Source organism: Mustela erminea, chromosome 4 (assembly GCF_009829155.1).
Source record: "Mustela erminea isolate mMusErm1 chromosome 4, mMusErm1.Pri, whole genome shotgun sequence".
Taxonomy (NCBI): domain Eukaryota; kingdom Metazoa; phylum Chordata; class Mammalia; order Carnivora; family Mustelidae; genus Mustela; species Mustela erminea.
The window spans coordinates 7,292,533-7,312,132 of NC_045617.1; the positions used below are offsets into that span (position 1 = coordinate 7,292,533).

The following is a 19,600-nucleotide window of genomic DNA, read 5'->3' on the forward strand; positions in this document are numbered from 1 at the left end:
TGTCTCTGTCTCTCTCTCAAATAAATAAAATCTTTTAAAAAAAATTTTCGTTTTCAGTTTGTCTGGGTGACTCAGTCAGTGAAGTGTCTGACTCTTGATTTAGATGTGGTCATGATCTCAGGGTTGTGAGATCGAGCCCCTCCACTGGACTCCACACTAGGCATGGAGCCTGCTTAAGATTCTCTAACCCCCTGCCCCTCTCCCACCCTCTCTAAAAAAAAATAATAAAAAAAGTAAAAATTTATTTTCTCTAGCTTACTGCATTGTAAGAATATAGTACATAATACATACAAAAAATATGTTATTCAACTATTTATGTCATGGTAAGGCTTCCGGTCAACAGTAGGCTATTACAAGTTAAGCTGTTGGGGAGTCAAAAGTTATACACCAAATTTTGACACTGCTTGGGGTTGACCCCCAACCCCTGACCCGGCATTGTTCAAGGGTCAACTCTAGATCAAATCAGCTCAATTTTACAGCAGTATTACACTCTCAAGAACAAGCTGCTGATCCTACTACTGTTAGCAAAAACACAAGACTTCTATACACACGCACGTACATATATACTTTGAGGTACTTGTTTATGATAGGGAAATCAATATGTGTATATGCACATGTGCACATAGGTTCAAATTCTGATATAAATATCTTGAGATATCCTTCTCTCTCTATAGCCTGGCTACTGCAGTATGTTATAATATTGCTGGCAAAATAGAGCTGGTATGGATTACAGGCAGACTCACTCTGAAAAGGATGTGGCTTGAGTGTTTTAATTCTTATTTTACCTATTTAAACTGTGAGATGAGCTAGATTTACTTCCTTCTGCTATGTTAAAAGGCACAAAAATTTAAGGATGAGATAGTATGACCATCTCTCCCTTAAACCGATCTTAAGAAGAATAGCTGTAAATGACTAATTATTGTCCAAAATTAAAATCTTAATTGCTGTAGTTTAGCAGTTATTTATCATTATCCAAAAGTACAATTTAAATAATACCTCAATTAAATTCTGTTACTCATCAAAGTATGAAATTAAGCCTGGTCAGTGAGCTAATTCAAGAGCTTAACTGGTAGGTTACGTCAGTCAGGATGTCACACAACTGACTTCTCTTAGGTAATAAGGAACTAACCATTCATACCTAGACATCACAACATTGCTATCATATTTATCACAACTTCTAAAAGCAGCAGTTCATGTTTCAAAAACAAAAATGTCTTTAACATTCCCAGGGAAATGTCAAAATTGGAGAAAATATTTTTTTGCACACTTCTAAACTGGCAATCATTTGAGAGTCCACCAACATCAAGGAAGAAAACGCTGCAACAATGACAACCTCGCCTTCATTCTTCATAGCGCCATCCCATCTGGGCTATGGAGACTTGGCCTTCGTCCTTCACACACCCCCATCCTGCCCCAACAATGGCAACCTCACCTCTTTCATTCTTCACACACAAACCCCCTTTCCATCCCATACCAACAATGGCGACCTCACCTATGTCCTTCACCTCCCCGCCAGGGTCTCCTCTCTCTCGATCCGCTGACAGCTCAGATAATCACTAAGACAGACACTTGTTTTGAATTACCATGCTTGGTGGTTACACAACTGCATATTATGCTTGGAAATCACAAACAATGAATGACACAGTGAATCTTCGTACAGGATTTGTTGTGTCCATTTGCAGAGTTTCTCTAGAGTCTACTCCCAATGGTGGATGTGCAGGGTCAAGGACATAACCAACCTCGACTTGACTGAATTAACAAAATCACTTTCCCACAAGGATTAAGACATTTCCATTCCCATTAGCCTTGTATCAAAGCTGCCATCTCCTCATACCTTTGCTAGCAGCTGCTCTCCAAGGTATAATAAGAAATATATTTGGGTTTTGTCCAGATTTCTGGCACAGAACTGCTAAAAACTCTTGGAATCCGTTGAGTAATTATTCAAAAGGAGCCCCTTTCAATCACATCTGTATTTATGCTAAGGGATGCTCCTAGAGAGTAGCCTCAGGATGGGGCTGGTCCTAGGCAACTAATAATAAGCGGGCTGGAAGCTTCGGCACCCCCCATCCACCACCCAGAAAGGGGCTGGAGGGAGCAGGGTGGAGAGTAAGCTCTCTAAAGACTCTTTAACAAGGAAATGCGATGAGTTTCCATGCTGGTGGATACATCCAGGCAGTGACAGGCTAAGGCCGGCGGGACCTGGAAGGCCATGTCACCCCGCACACCTGGTCCTATACATCTCTTCCATTTGGCTATTCCTGAGTCCTTTATAATAAACTGCAAACACAAGTAAAGTGTGTTTTGAGTTCTGTAAACAGTTCTAGCAAATTATGGAACCTAAAAAGGGTCTCATGGGAACTCTCCATTTATACCCAGCTGGTTAGAAAGTGGCCTGGGGCTGAATTTCCAATTACAAAAAATGAATCTATGGTAGTTAGTTACTACTGTAGATTAGCAGTAGTTATTCTGAGCCTATAATAATAAAATATTTAAAGAATCATATCCATATAATCAGTTCACGACAATGGCTACCATTGTTTAAAAAAAAAAAAAAAATTAATGGTTACTCTCACCTCCTTGCAACATAGTGCCCTCAGTTACCTTTCTGGGTCCTTCTAGTCCTTCAGGAATGCTTATGATGTTGTCTCCATTTACAAGGGAGAAGGGCTGGAAGCACAAAGACAGTATGATGACCAGAAACTAATTCCCCAAAGCTTTATATCAAATGCAGGTAGGAGCTGGTCCCTTACAGCCCATAACCACACCTTCTGCTGCTGAAATGCCCTGTGTGGTCCCCTTCCACACTGACTTTTGGTGGCCCTGTGTGGCCGAAGCACGCAGCAGACGTGGTGCTGTATGACTTCCTAAGCTAAGAACCCTTACAACTTTCACCCTGATCTCTCATGACCCTGGCTCTAAGGGAAAGCTAACTGCCACATAAGAATCCTAATTACCCAGAACAAGTATGCTGTGAAGAATCCCAGAATAGCCATGTGGAAGGTCACATAGGGAAAAAAACAATGCCAGCCCGCTCTCCACCCAGATGCCAGACATGTGAGTAAAGGAGCCATCTTGGACCACGTGGAGAAGAACTAAGGCTCCCACTTAGGGCCATGACAGTATCTCCCCGACTGAGCCATTCCAGCAAAAGCTCTAGACATGACAGGTTTGAGACAAGCTGTGACCTGCCTAAACATGTGGGCCACAGCAGCATGAGCACAATAAAATGGTTGTTCTTTCATGCCACTAAGTTGTGGGGTAGTTTGTTCCACAGCAATAGATAACCAGGAAAATGCAAACATTATTGGTGACATTTATTAAAATGATGAGTCCAACTTGGACTGCAGTTCTAAAGTGAATAGTATGATTCAGAGAGCCCTGGCTTGTGGCAGCGAGAAAGAAAGAATGCACCAGTTCATGTTCCCTTGGAAAGCTTTTAAAATAAATCTGACCAACCTAACTAATTCTAAAAGCTCTAGAAAATACTGAGGGACCAATATATTATCATGAATCACACACTAGTTTGAAACATGGGTCTCCTGGCCTCAGCCTTCAGGTCACAGCACAAATGTCACTTGTTCAGCAGTCTCCTAGCCCCAGGGCTCCCCGCTCCCTCCTCCCGCTCCCTCCTGGGGACACCCACGGCAGCCTCTCCTCACCATCCTTCACCCCAGCTCGACCGACTGAGCCTGCGCTGCGGTCTACCTGCACGCTTCCCACGCAAGATGGGGCTTTCACCATAGATGGTAAAAGTTAGCATTTCCGTGTGTTGGGTTTATAGGTATTTTTATTTCTTTTTGTCTGTAGTTTCTAAATTTCCCATAACACATAATCTTTTACAGTAAGAAAAAAGAGTAAGTTTTTACGGATTTTGGTTTCTTAGGTCTGCTATTAGACAGGTACAAGTCAAAAGACATAGGCCATCCATTTCTTCACCTGAGAAACAGCAGGAACTGGAATAAGTGGTCTCCAAGACCCCCTCCAGATCTCAAAGTCTGTAATTTTATGAAATAAACAGCTGAAAGAAATTAAAGGTGAAGAAACAAACTTTCAACTTCCATTTCCCACACACCCTGGAAGGACAGCAGGAGCTCACCAAATGGCTAGTGATGGGGGGCACATGGGTGACACAGTCAGTTAAGAGTCCCAACTCTTGCTTTTGGCTCAGCAGTGATCTCAGGGTCCTAAGATGAAGCCTCACATCCAGGCTCTGCACTCAGCACAGCGTCTGCTTGCATTTCTCTCTCCCTCTCCCTCGGACCCTCTCCACTCCCATGTATACACGTGCATGCGCTCTCTCTCTCTCTCAAATAAATATGTTTTTTAAAGATTTTATTTATTTATTTGACAGACAGAGAGAGTACACACAAACAGGCAGCGTGGCAGGCAGAGGCAGCGAGAGAAGCAGGCTCCCTGCCGAGCAGAGAGCCCAATGTGGGACTCGATCCTAGAACCCTGGGATCATGACCTGAGCCAAAGGCAGCGGCTTAACCAATTGAGCCACCCAGGCGTCCCAGAAATAAATAAATATTTTTTTAAAAATCTAGTGACTGGATTTCTGATTAGTGAGAGACAGTACAGTTAACTCTTCAGGTAAGCTTAGTATCTGCTGCTTATACTGGGAAAAAGTCCAAATCAAGCCCCAGGAGAACTATTTCTCAAAACAGTCCTGTCCCCATCTCAAGCCTTCTGGCCTCAAGTTACTTTAAAAACCCTAGACCTCAGTTTCTCAATCTATAAGATGTGAGAATTACACCCTCAACTCCTATTCTGAAATAATATGGACCATCAGGTAAAGAAAAAGCAGATGTGCTACTGGCATCGTTTCAGTTTTACCAGCTCGAAGAGAATCTGTATTAACTAACAGTGATTCTTTAGATGCTACTTCAGTGACACTTGTTTTAGATAAGGCGCTTCTACAGTCATCCTTGAGAAAATGAATAAAGATTGGTTTTAAAGAAGATAAATTGCAATGGGAAGCTATTAATTTCTTGGGGTAGTTAAGTACAGGTCACAGGTTAATATCCTAGTGCAAATAAAGTAAAGAATTAGGGCACCTGGCTGCCTCAGTCAGTAGAGAATCTGACTCTCGATCTTGGGATTTTAAGTTTGAGCCCCACTTTGGGTACAGAGATTACATAAAAATAAAAAATATCCTGGGGCATCTGGGAGGCTCGGTTGATTAAGCATCTGACTCTTGACTTTGGCTCAGGTCATGATCGCAGGACAGTGGAACCAGGCCCCACGATGGGCTCCACACTCAGCACGGAGTCGGTTTGTCCCTCTCCATCTGCTCCTCCCCCCACCTGTACATGCACTCTGTCTCTCTAAAATAAATAAAATCTTTAATAATAAACAATTGACTAACCTGTAAATTTTTAAACTTAAAATAAAAAATGAAGGCAAAAAAATCACCTTCCCTGTGGAAAAGAAAGACTATTACTGCTTAGGATTTCTTCCTGGGTCAAGATTTTACCCAAGCAAATAAATATAACAGAATCGATTTCTCTTGACTGCCTTCTTTCTTGAGTAAGGGCTACAACAGGGACACAGAGTGAACTGGCCACCTTACAACCACAAGAGGCTAACATGTGGAAGACAAGTGTGGGACGGGGACGTGGCCAAACAGAAAGGGAGAATGTGGGCCAAGGAAAGAGAGAAATGGGCATACACTTGATGTCAATAAGGGAGCGCCTGTGATAGGGGAACTTCTCAGATAAGATGAAGAATAAAATCTGTATTTTATGCAGAAAGAGATGAATGAATTCCAAAAAGCTCCGAGATCAGTTTTAGGACAAGTGGCTCGCTGAAATTAATAGGGGAATCCTAAAACCATCAGGCTTCAGTGACCTGAGGATCTAAGCCAGACGGAGGGAACAAGGAGGCAGCAGGTCAGCATGATTTGATTTATGCACCTCAGAAAAGAACAGCTGTGACATGTTGGAGGAAGTATGAAATGAAAACAGAAAACACTCCCAGCTTCTAGGAACAGAACATTATCTGGGCTCTGAGACGTCAAAGAGAAAAGTAGAACACAAGTACTGTCTGTGGTGCACGGTACTGTCCAGGCACTGTTAGCAAGCAGGTGGGCTGTGCACACTTAGGGCAGCTTCAGGGCCACTGCCAGAGAGCACAGGTCACAGGCTGGTGAGGGAAGCCCGGCCCTGCCTCTCCCAAACTGCCCAGTACATCACATCTGGAAGACAAAAGCTAGAGATGCAAAGAATTTTTAAAAGGCACCTCACTCCTGTATCAGCAGCAGTCTTCGATGAGTGCACGGATTCAGGCATGCTTGGGCTCTTCTACTGACCAAACAGAATACATGCCACCAGCTTTAGCAATTACACAGGACAAACCTTTCTATCTCTGGTGGATGATTTTCTCCTTTACTAACAATACTGCTAATGGCAGTAATTCAAAAATTAAGAAGTAAAATTTAAAAGCAGCATTAAAATCAAATTTAATATAAAAGGAAAAACATTGTCATAGAAAGGATCAATCAGTAGTTACATGTTACACAGATTATGCACTGCAAGTGCCAGGCCTGTGTATCTTTGTAAGTACCAGACTCACCTTTCACACCAGCTCGACCGGCAGGCTTCCCTACGCTATTCCTCTGGTGCTTGATGGACATGCGTTTCATCTGCCGAGGTGTGCTGGGGGGAGAGGTGCCATAAAGGTTCTCCGTGTTGGTTTCATCTGAAAAGTCCTCTGCATCAGACTCAGAATTCCTGCAAGCTGAATCTCCCAATGTGCACTCTGGCCTATGAAAGACAGAGAGCAGAGAAAATATTCAGTAATGCTGTAAGTGAACTCAAATTTAAACTTCTTGAAGCTTCTTTTAAGAACTCCTTGTAAAACTTTTCTATGGCTTCGTCTCATCCTCAGCAATGTGGTCTTTCTCCTCTATCTGTACTTGTGGAACTGACAAGGAGAACTTTTTCGCCCAAAGGCAGGGATGTCTGTGACAACTTCTGCTCTGGCCCCAGACCATCTGAGTGTCACAAGGGCAGAGCTGGTATGCAGCTTCTGGTGTTTACAGAATTCTGACATAAATGAGTTTAAACCTAAAAACTTACAGACTGAGGAAAAGGAGAGTAAAGGACCAGAAGACACAACTGGGAGAGACCGAAGCATGTAGCTTTGTGCTGGCCCCCGGAGGCTCGGGGATGAGTGGGCAAGTTCAGCCCTGCCCTGGATCTCAGGGCTGCGCTTCCTCTCTTCAAAGCACACACAGCAGGAAGCATGGGGCGCTCTCCTGTGATCCGAGAGGCTTCTGACAACATAGGGCAGGTCAGTGTTTCTATATTCTCTGCGAGCCACTACAGGGCAGAGCTCGGGGGGGGGGGGGGGGGGGGCTGGTGCAGGAGAAGGACACGGTAGAATAAGAGAAAGGAATTCGTTTGTCTTCACCTTCAAAACACAACTCTCAACTTGTTCTCTGGCAATGCTTCTTTCCAATCGTCTATCCCCAGCCAACTTCTCAAATAGTATCAGTATTTTGATATAGTTCGATCTTTGCAAAGCTAACAACAACAAAAAACTTATTGATACAAACAGAACATATACAATCCTGGCAAACTAGAAGGAATCAATCATGAAGTTCCTTTTAAATATATGTCACAGTCTGGCCCGTTATGAATATTCTTTCTAAAATACACTTCATATTTTACAAATGTAACTCCAAACTATATCCAAGGTATAACTAGTGTTCTTCCTGGTAATTTTTATCCTGATATAAAAATCAAAGTTATTATAAAAATCAAGATGGAAAAAGAAAAACCACTCTAAAATAGATGACACCATTTTATTGAATTACACTGACAAAACTTTAGAAAACGAACTTCCAAAAAATAAAAATGCTGCAGAATTATATAAATTTATAGCACTGAAATCCATAAAGAATTCCTCGGACAGGTCAAAACTGATTTAACCAGACAAGACTACTCTAGCCACTGTGAATACTGTGTACCCACACATAAAGACATACAAATGAAATGCCCTGAAAGCTAACTACAACAAATAAAACTGTGAGCAAAGTTAAAAATAAGTTTTAAATATATGTATTCCCTTAGGCTAACTACATAACTGAAGTATCACAGAGTCACACAACAAATAATACAACTTCCAGATGAACTTGAATTTCCCAACATCCACTTCTTCCACACTCACTGTGAAACAGCTGATTCAACTGATGAGAAGGCATGGCTATGCAGGACAAGGATGCTAATCTCATCTCCCCGGATTGTAGTGCTTACAAGCAGTTTTGGAATGATTACTGCAGATTTTGTGGTCTGAGGGACTTCGGTTCAAATCCTGACTGTGCTGGCTATTAGTTATGCGGACCTTAGCCAAATTATTTAAAATCTTCACATTGCATATTTACAAAGCAAGGGTAATACTTAGACTCCAATGAGGATTAAATTCAATAATGCAGGCTTAACAAAAGGGTAATATAGACTGAGGGTTCACTCAATGATGGCTACTCTTCCTATTCTAAGCCTTGGAAGTCACCAGACCCATCTGCAACCCACGAAAGCACCTGAGTTCCTTACTCATCTGCTTAACATTAAGAGTGGGGGTACCAGGCCGGCTTAGTCAGTAAAGCATTTGACTCTTGATCTCACTGTGAGTTCAAGCGCCAGGTTGGGCACAGTGCTTACTTAAAAATAAAAATCTTAAAAAAAAAAATTAAAATTAAAATTGAAATTAAAGCCTTTAAAAAAGAGAGAAAGAAGTGTATCTCTGAGTTCAGCATGGTATAGGACTGGAGACCATTTTAACATTTGTAGCATCTTTTAAATTCTTTCAAATTAAATTCTGTAACTTTTTTCTTCCCCACAAGGATAAAGTCCATGATAAGGAAAGACGATGTATTTCATTACTTTTATATCTCAAAGTTTCTAGGATAGCGTTCAAAACCACTCAGTGTTGCTTAGCACAATAATATATTTCATATAGTAGAATGGTAATCACTACAAAACTAAGGCGCAGGGGCACCTCGGTGGCTCAGTGGGCTAAGCCTCTGCCTTGGGCTCAGGTCATGGTCTCAGAGCCCTGGGATTGAGCCCCGCATCGTCCCTCAGTGAGCCCCACTTCACCACACATCACCCCGCATAGGGCTCTCAGCTCAGCAGGGAATCTGCTTCCCCTCCTTTTCTCTCTACCTGCCTACTTGTGATCCCTCTCTCTCTCTCTCTCTCTGTCAAATAAATAAATAAAATCTTAAAAGAAAAAAAAAACAACACTAAGGCACAAACATCTAGCCAGTTCCATCCATCAAGGCCAGACAGCATGGAATAGCAGGCTAAAGAGAAAAACAGAATCAGATAAAGGAATAAACAAGACCTCATTGAAAACACGCTCTCTGTAGTGAGGAGAGAAGTGAACTCAGCAGACAGAAGACCTAAGGCTAAGTCACAGCCTTAGTAGACAGGTAACTGCATACCTGATATAATCTTTCTAAAACTAAGAAAAAGACTAATATCTAATTTGTAAAGTCAACATTCTAACTACTTCAGGAAATTCAGTTGTGAATACTCAAAATAATCAAAACTAAACAATGGAAATAAACGGCTGTGTGGAAAACATTAAAATATAAAACAGGCACATAAAATGGTATGTTTCACTAGTATCTAGCAGTCGTGGGTAGATGAATAAATTAATCAAATGCAAGGAAAAGTGGAGGAGGATTTTCTGAAGGGGGACTGAAGACGTCCAAACTTAAGTGAGCCAAGTCTCCAATGGCAGGCCCCCAAACTAAGGTCAGGTCATGACATTTATTTTTCAAGTGAGTACCCCTGTCTTAATCTACATATGATGGAAATAAGTCTGGTGCTGTAGGAGATAAAACAAGTCAAAAAAGCACACATAGTAAAAACATTAGCTTTTATATAAAAACTTAATTTGGGGAAACAGAAAAAATATTTCTATTGTGCTGTCATCCAACTATGGACAAGTTATTCTCCACACATGGAAAATTTCATTTGGCTGCACTCTCCAAATAAAAGTAGAAGACTAAGTCCCTGTAATACTTACACAGAAGCTGAATATCTCTTGTTTTTAAGCCTGCACCCATCATATAACAAAGTCTTTATACCCTCACACAGATACAATAAACACTACTGATTTCAGAGTATTTCCAAATTATTTAATTATCCTAACAGCAAATATAAAGAATCACATGGAAGCAAAGAGGAATACTGTCATAAACAATGCATTAAAATAAGATAAAACAGTATATTTCCTCACTCTTTAATCATTATACCACATAGAAAACAAGGTAGAAAAAATGCCATATGGGGCTGCCAGATATTATATAACTCAAGATTAAAATAAACTTTAGAACAGACATTATATAAACGTGAAGTTATGCACTTAATACTTTCTTAAGATTTACTTAACTCCACCAAGATGCTATTCACACTTATTGGAAATGTTAATCCATTCCATCCAATTAACTTAGTAACTTAGCACATGTCAGTACAAAGCCCAAAAATATTTAAAGAAATTAAAATAAAGTCTAGCATTCAGTAAATAACACTCACAATGTCTGCCAACCTACCAAAAATTACCAAGGAAACTATGACCCAAACAAGGGAAAAAGATCAATAAGCAGACCAGAAATTACTCAAGCAGAGCTTGCAAAGATGAACACTGTATCTGAAATGAAAAATACTCTGGGTGGGATTTAAAAGCAGATGAGACACAGCAGAAGAAAAGATCTGTGAACTTGAAGACACAGCAACAAAAACTACCCAACATGAATTAGGAAAAGATTAAGGAAAAAATAAAGAAAAGAAGAACAGAGCATCAGTTATCTGTGGGACAGTATCAAGCAGTATAACACATGTTATTAGAATCCAAAATGAAAAAAGGGAGGCACTGAAAAAGTCTACAAATTAAGGGCTGAAAATTTTCCAAATCTGAAGTAAACTGAAAGTTCACAGATCCAAGAAGCTCCACAAACTGCATATCATAATCAAATTGCTGAAAACCAATAACGAAGAGAAAAATCATAAAAGGAGCCAGAGGAAAACAATTTAGTTAGGGGACTCTTCACCTAGAAGCAATAATGTAATAGGGAGTGGGAAGGAAAATTAAGCAAAACTTTCTCTTTTTTTCCGTAAAAGAAAAAAAATTTATACATAAAATCTAGGAATACAAACACTAGCGGTAAGTTCAAAAGAACCTGCATCATTTCAATTAACTAAAACCATCCAAAACCTCATTTTTGTATTAGCTCATGTGAGATGAGCTAATGTGGTCAGCTGACTAGTTCAGAATATTTCCTGGGTACCAATTATTTTGGATAAGGAAAGTAGTACAAGGTCTACATCAATTGCCCTGAAACACTGGCCTTATTTGTGCTGAAAAACACAGAAATGTGAAATTTCTTTCTAGTGCTAAACTTCTAACAGTCACATAAAACAGTGTCTCGCTCTTTTAACATAAAACTTTACTGAAGTACTATTCACTTGACATAGAACCTGGTCTAACAAAGTATGTCTTGAACTCAACTGAAGGTGGGGCGTGGGGTCATTTTTCAATGGAAAATGTGTGGCACACAAGACAAAAATTCAAGTAACCTCGGGTTACACAGTTCTGCTCTGACACAGCAGGTAAGCCATATGGCGCCTGAATAGTTCAACTATGAAATAATGAAGTTGGATTACAGGAGCTCAAAAATATGTGGTTTTGCAAAAGCCCTAAAAAAAAAAAAAAAAAAAAACCTTCATTAGAAGTTCTTTAGCAAAGTCCTTAGAAATAAGATATTTTAGTCGCTTATGAAGTACAGTCCTCACCTGTGTGAGGTCCTCTCCGCCACTTTCATCCACCTCCTCAATAACCTATTCTCTATTACATAATGATGCGAGGAAGACCCCTGCTGCTGAGGGAAGAGGAGGGCAGGAGGAGGCAGAGACGATAGATTTTCTAGGTTTCCTTTTTAAAGAGCTTGTATAGTTTGCTTGGCCCGTGGTATATACATCAAAAGGAACTAAGATAAATTTGAGGTTGCATGGTTGGTTCATACTGGAAGAGCCAATTAATAAGTTAGTTGATCTATATGAGCAGCCTCTCATTGAACATTCATCAGCTAACCTCCAAGTAAACTGTCGTCAAACCTCAAACCCATCCGACATTTGCTAGTTCACTTCTTCATTGATTCAGAGTACAAAACCTTGAAAACCTACTTAGTTTTCAAGACAGACAGACTTTTTCTTTTTAACTAGAAATTATCTTTTTTTTTAACAGAAGTAGATTTAAAAAAAAAAGATGTCCCATGGAAATGAACAAGAACTATGCACCCCCTCAACCAGACCCAAAGCTCTGTGAGGGTGGGGACCTCATCTGTCGTTTTACCACTGTTTCTCAGCTGTCTAGAACAGTGCCTGGTGCACACTATGTGCCCATTACTATCTGCTGAATAAGTGAATCTGTGAGGTAAATAATATTATCTTTGATACATTAGACTTAATCATTACCTAAACTCTATTAAAATGCAATCACAATTATTTGAAGAATGTAATTTTTTAAAGACTGCAAGAATGAAACAATGGTTGATTTCTGCTAATAATGTTATTGTGGTACTATAACCCTAGGTGCCAAGATAACTATCTACTATCCAAAACAGCTGCAATGGAGTAAAGCGTAAGGAATAATAGTTTTAGAATCAGATTCACATGGGCTGAAATTCTTACGTCCCCACTCTAATTAGTGAACATACAACTCTTAATCAAATTACTATAAATAAGTTTGCTTGCAAACACTTTCATTTATTACAAGCCTTCTTATCAAATGTCACTGGGACCTGCGGTCAGCCAGTTAATTTTAAAAATACATATCGAGGGCGCCTGGGTGGCTCAGTGGGTTAGGCCGCTGCCTTCGGCTCAGGTCATGATCTCAGGGTCCTGGGATCGAGTCCCGCATCGGGCTCTCTGCTCAGCAGGGAGCCTGCTTCCTCCTCTCTCTCTGCCTACCTCTCTGCCTACTTGTGATCTCTCTCTGTCAAATAAATAAATAAATAATCTTTAAAAAAAATACATATCGAAAGCATTAAAAATGAAACATGCACACTTAAAAAACTGAAACGTCTCTGGTGGCTGTCACTTTGATGGCCTCCCAGGATTCCCACCTTCCTATAATCACCTCCTCCTGATCAGGAGGGACCCTGTGCCTGCGTTAACGAATGAGATGTAGTCCAAGTGACGCTGGACCAGTTATAGCTGGGAACTTGAGGGGAAGCTAGCCACCAGGGAAGAAGCCCAGCTACCCTGAGACCGCCAGGGTCTTCGAAGCCCAGCCAGGCAGAGAGGCTGCCCGAAGAAGAACTAGGGAGGTCAAAGTCTCGCTGAGCTTCCAGCTGACAGCCAGCACCAACTTGCTAGCTTGTGAGTGAGGCTATTTTGGATCTTCCAGCTGTCCCTGAACCCAAGCCAACACCATGAGAAGCAGAACTACTCAGTACTTTAACAGATAATAAATGGTTTTTACTTTAAGCCATTAAGCTTCGGTATGGCTTGTTAAATTATAATAGATAACTACCACATATTTAAAACTTAAACATTTACTTTCACTTTGAGTCCACGAATGAGATTAAACCCATCACCGCTTTGATGAGAGTTAAAGCCTTGCCCCAAAGTGTGGTTCCCTGAAAGAAGGCATGAGTCACATACACCACAACCGCGTGCGGTACCTATGATCTACACTCTATTTCTTCAAAACAGAACAAGAATCTAAAGACTTTTGTGGGACAGTTTTTCTGGATTTTCATGATGTTTCTTCCTAAATGTTAACAGAAATTTGACAACACTTTTCTTTTTGTGACCCATCTTGAGACTTTCCAAAGCACTGCAATTCCATTTATATAGAAACCACAATTCTCTTTTGCATTCACATTTCATAGATTTGTGTAAGAGTTTACTGAACTATGCAGTAACTAAACATACAACAGACCTAGACAGATTTAGGAACAAACAAGGAACTACTGATAAGCATATATTTCAACTGGTGGAAACAGAGAGTCACAGGTATTCTACAGAGTAGCCTATTAGCCATAAGCATTCATGATGCTGGGAGCATCAGTAAATATGTTTTAATAGAAGAAATCGACAGGGTCAGGTCTTAGAAAGGGTTAGGCAGTTGCATGGATAAGGTCTGCCTGACTCAGATCTCCTAGCAAGTCTTTTGCGTCACTCACAGATTTACACAAGGCATATTTTATCAGTCCTAAGCTACGTAGAACAAACAACAACACAGAAAGATTAAAAACAAATATAAAGAACAATTATTCCACATGGATATATTCTGCTCATCGCTATGAAATAAAAATAGTTACACACTGTTTAAAAAATATTTTCAGATGAAAGCTTCCATAAAATAAAGTCTTATCAAACCACACAAATAAATGCAACAAAGCTTTAAAGACTTCATATTATCTACTTTCCCTTCTGGTTAAACAGAAGACTACTCAGAAAGAAATAGAACCAAAAGAAGAGAGAAACAGACAGAAAGAGAAAGAAAAAACGAAAGACAGACAAAGAGATATTTAAATACCTAGAGTACTTAAACACACAGGAGTGTATTTTAAACACACGAGGTATTTAAACACACAGGAGCGGGGGCGCCTTGGTAGCTCAGTGGGTTAAAGCCTCTGAGGGCTTCGGCTCAGGTCATGAACCCAGGGTTCTGGGATCAAGCCCCACGGCGGGCTCTCTGCTCAGCGGGGAGCCTCCCTCCTCCTCTCTCTCTGCCTGCCTCTCTGCCTACTTGTGATCTCTGTCTGTCCAATAAATAAATTTAAAAAAAAAATCTGAACACACAGGAGTCATGTTACAGATGAAAAGATGAATATGATTATCCCTGTTATTTCTACAATTTTGCTACAAAGAGTTGAAGACTTAAAAAAACAAGAGGGCAAAGAATAAGACAATTTTAGGAGTGCTTTCTTATTTTTCCCAATTCTGGTGGCTCCTAAAATATGCTGAGTACTTCTATACCTACCTCATTTTTCCAAAACTCTGCAAATCAACACTACTTACTATGTATACAGATCAGCAAGGAGACAACCAAAATGGAACAAAAACCCTTCTGAGATGCACCTATTTGGGGCCCTCCAGCAGTACAACAGGTTCTACAGGGGGAATGATGCAGGGAGCACAGATGGGACGATGCCCTTTCAATACAAGAAGTGAAAATAAGCACACATCAGTCTTGCTGTGAACGCATTTAATGATGAAATCCCAATGAAAAAAAAATTAAAAGAAAGTACCATAAAATAAAAGTGCTAATTCATTCAAAAAGTTGTTTTAGGCTTAACCAAAGAGAACCATGGGGCATAAACAGGAAAAGTTGGAAGAAGAAAAACTGGATCAAAGCTAGGAGGAAATCAGCAAAAGGTCCTCTCCTATGCCAAGTGCATGCAAAACATTATAGAGTTTAAAGAGAAACAAGAAAAATATCTAGGGGCGCCTGGGTGGCTCAGTGGGTTAAAGCCTCTGCCTTCAGCTCGGGTCATGATCCCAGGGTTCTGGGATCGAGCCCCGCATCGGGCTCTCTGCTTAGCAGGGAGCCTGCTTCCCTCCTTTCTCTCTGCCTCTCTGCCTACTTGTGATTTCTCTGTCAAATAAATAAATAAAATCTTTTTAAAAAATGTCTAAAACTTCAAAGGTAGCAAAAGAATTATGATGCCCCTCTACCCACTCTTATAACTGAGAACATTTTTTTTAATTCCCTTATTCTAATTTGAATTCGGGGGGGGGGGAAATAAAAACATTTCCTGTCAAGAATTACTCCCTGTCATTCTTAGAAATCAAGTAACTGAAGAGCTCCTGACTGTAGGAAGCAGAGGAGCCTCCTTAGCTGAGTTTCCTTAGCTCTGAGTCTCCTTAGCTCAAGTTATGGTTCTTTCTAATTTGGATTTTTTTAAATAGTTAACTATAAATATGCCCTGTGACACATACACACATTCAAAAGATGAACCCCACCTGCGGGGACAACTGATCTATTCTCCCAGGGTTTTCACTGAAGTAAAATGCAAAGAAAAGTGAGGAAAGCAACTGGGACAATTGGGACATAAAATCTCTTACCTCTGCTTCGACTTCAGCACAAGAAAAGGCTCATTTATCTGAGAGCAGATCTTGGTTTCCAACTCCATGCTCCAAAGGTGGAGAAATGTCTGGGTCCAGGACTGGGGCAAGGGGGAGATGTAATATGAGCCTGGAGCACCTTTTAGTGCCAGCAAGTGCTCAAAAAACAAAACAAAACAAAGTGACAAAGTGCTCAAGAAACAAAAACCAAACCAAATGGGAGTACTTCAGAAGGACACAGAAGCAGAGCTCCCACTGGCCAAAGCTGGAAAAATTCGAGTCACAAAATAAAGACACAGAATTATAGCTAACTATAACCATGAATCCATGAGTCCATATTGATATCAATAATTACTAGAAAAAAGAAATGGGAGAAGAGACCAATCTCCTACCCAGAAGAAAATGAGAATAATTTATGTAGACACTCTCCTCTCAAGGAGGTGCAGTTTAACCCCCCACCACTTAAGTGTGGGCTTCACTTTTAGTGACTCACTTCCAAGGAGTAGAACATGGAAAAGTAGAGGAAAAAACCAAACTGTACAGTAGAGAAATCCAACAAACACTCCAGCCATCAGCCAGGTAGTCAAGGTGAACAGCACACTAAACAGCCATGTTGAGAACATCTGCCCTGATACGATGAGAAAGGCACCTCATCTGTGTGGTCATCCTCCCAAAACCCGAACTCCAGTCAAACCATGATAAAAAAAAAACCACCAGATTAGTACTCCGTACAACCGTTAAAATCACCAAAAACAAACAAAGTGAGAAACCGTAACTGCCAAGAGGCAGCTAAGCAGACATGACTACATGTGATGGGACACCCTGGATGGGGTCACCCAGGAAAAGGACATTAGGGGAAAATGAACAAAATCTGAGTAAAGCACAGAATTTAGTAAATAATGCGTCAAGGGGCACCTGGGTGGCGCAGTGGGTTAAGCCCCTGCCTTCAGCTCAGGTCATGATCTCGGGGTCCTGGGATCGAGCCCCACATCGGGTTCTCTGCTCAGCGGGGAGCCTGCTTCCCCCACCCTCTCTGCCTGCCTCTCTGCCTATGCGTGAGCTCCCTCTGTCAACTAAATAAACAAAATCTTTAAAAAACAAAAGAAGACAGTTGATACCAACTGACTAGTTGTGACAATTGTACACAGTAAGATTTAACAACAGAAGAAATGCACAGGAAATACTGAAATCCTTTATACAGTCTTTGCAACTGTCTCTACATCTAAACTATTCTATAATAAAAATTCATAATTAATGAATTACCTTAATAACATAATATGGGCCAGTTCCATGACAATGCTGAATAAATCTGGTGTAACTATACAGGCACAAAAAACTAAGAACCAGGGCTAAAGGAAAAATGTCATATTATAAAATTAAGCAATTCTTTATCAATATAACTGATGATTGTGGTTGTAAAAAAAATTTCAAATGACAGGTGAAAAATGCCACCTAAAATAGTAACTTCCAAAATGGGGAAATGCATCCTATTTCTATTTATGTTTTTCATCAGCTATATAATTTGTTACACAGCAATGAACAGTCTCTATTCTAACTGTGTAATTGCTACCACTGGGGACTGAATTCTGACCATTTGCCAGGCACATGCTAGCCATTATGTAGAATTTAATCCCTGCCGGAGCCTTACGGATCCATTTTAGAAAGAATCTTTGTCCAGAAAGCCAATTCTCTTTGATTATGAGAGTTACTCATGATCAAATACCTATTACATACTAGGTAGTCAATTAGGTACTTCACAAATGCTAGCTCATTTAATCTTCCCGATGACCACCCCCCCTCAGGGTACTACAGCAATCCCTAGTTACAGAACAAGGAAAATCAGATGCAAAGGTAACTTGTGTGCTCAAGTGGAAAGGGTCTGGGCCAGAACTCTAGTCCCAGTCTGACCCCATGCCCAGACCCCTCACACTCCCCAGCCTGGTCCCTGGAATGTCTGCCATCTCCCACCGGCAGACAAAGAGGGTTACCCCCACTGGAAGGAGGTTCCTACTGGCTGGAGAAAGAGCGTGGGGACAAGCTCAAAGACCTAGCTCTCTGCTCAGCTGTAGGACTCACATCGTTGCTGAAGTCTTTTAACCACTCCACATCTAAATTCCCTCACATATAAATTAAGGCATTGGCTAAGATACTGAGTCTCAGTTAGGCTGGGGACCCACAGTGTGACTACAACTTAAATGAAAAAAGAAAAAGTGAGGGTTTTGCTTGCCCTATTTCTGCATATAAAATAAAAGGTAGAACTCAAATCCTCAGGTAGCTGATTACCTTCCCTACCGCATCCAAGAATCACCTTCAGTAATCTGTGAAAAACCAACATTCTAGTCCTCTAAGAGAGCATTCTTCAGATCAGGCTAGTGTTTCCATTCATTCTGTGTAAACCCATGTGTGTTTATGTCTAAAAAAGAGCATAAAACTGCTCCCTAAAGGAACAGAAAAACAAGCCTTTTAAATTAGAGAATAAGCATTAGAAATTAGCAACTTTTGGGGGCACCTGGGTGGTTCAGTGGGTTAAGCCTCTGCCTTCAGCTCAGGTCATGATCTCAGGGTCCTGGGATTGAGCCCCACATCAGGCTCTCTGCTCAGCAGGGAGCCTGCTTCTCCCTATCTCTCTGCCTGCCTCTCTGCCTACTTCTGCCTACTTGTGATTCCTCTCTCTGTCAAATAAATACATAAATAATCTTAAAAAAAAAAAAAAGAAAAGAAAGAAATTAGCAACTTCTTTCATTCAGAACAGAATTCTGTGCAAGAGAGGAGACAGAGGTCAACAGAAAAATGTAGATGTGGATTATGTTATTGTACTCACTTTGGGTTTTTTGTTTCTTGGGTCTTTGTTGTAGTGATTGGTCTATTTAGATGGAGTTCAAAATATACATTAACTGTTTCACACTTCACTGTGTGTGCAGGCATGTCAGCAACCCAAAGTGTTGAGCTCCTCCAGGACAGTAGCCATGTCACTCATTCAACAATGGCCCTCCTGGACAAGTGCTGTGCTAAGAGGTGAGGAAAAATACGTCCGTGAACCAGTCACCATTCCTGCCTTCCCAGAGCTTTCAGGCTATACAAAGAGCTAGGTATGTAGCTCATAAGGACACACACACAAGTCCGAAAAGTGCACTGGATAACACTCGATAACACTGGAGATTACCAAGCATACCGGCAGACAGGATCGAGCCTCGAGAACTGAGGATAGTGACAAAGGCGACCTCTCTGAAGAAGGAACACTGAAGCTGAGATTCGAAAGCTCTAAAGGCACGAATTGGAAGACAGAGAGGAGAAGCAGCTGAGCAGGAGCATGCAGGGTGCACTGGGGAAACTGCAAGGCCACGGCGACCTGGAGCAGAGTGGGCAGAGTGGGCAGAGTGGGCAGAGTGGGCAAGAGCCCCCACGGGAGCAGGCAGCCGGCAGATCACACCATGTGGACTTTTGACAGAAAGCGTGACAGAAAACGTGCAGCCACGAAGGACATTAAGTAGGGGAGAGACACGAGCAGACCT

General features: G+C 41.0%; 1 protein-coding gene across 5 annotated transcripts in view; it reads right to left on the reverse strand.

Annotated features, from left to right (window-relative positions):
- MAP3K4 (mitogen-activated protein kinase kinase kinase 4) overlaps positions 1 to 19,236 on the reverse strand; it is an 86,381-nt gene extending 67,145 nt beyond the window's left edge. The window contains exons 1-2 of one of the 5 annotated variants that reach the window (XM_032338537.1): positions 18,910 to 19,236; positions 6,574 to 6,764 (exon numbers count right to left, since the gene is read on the reverse strand). In XM_032338537.1, the coding sequence (XP_032194428.1) occupies positions 6,574 to 6,764; positions 18,910 to 19,013 (295 nt within the window). In that variant the 5' untranslated portion in view covers positions 19,014 to 19,236. Of the gene's footprint in view, positions 1 to 6,573; positions 6,765 to 16,088; positions 16,273 to 18,909 lie in introns of those variants that run through there. The other 4 variants (XM_032338538.1, XM_032338541.1, XM_032338542.1 and 1 more) reach the window with 4 other exon arrangements.
- Positions 19,237 to 19,600: the final 364 nt, after the last annotated feature.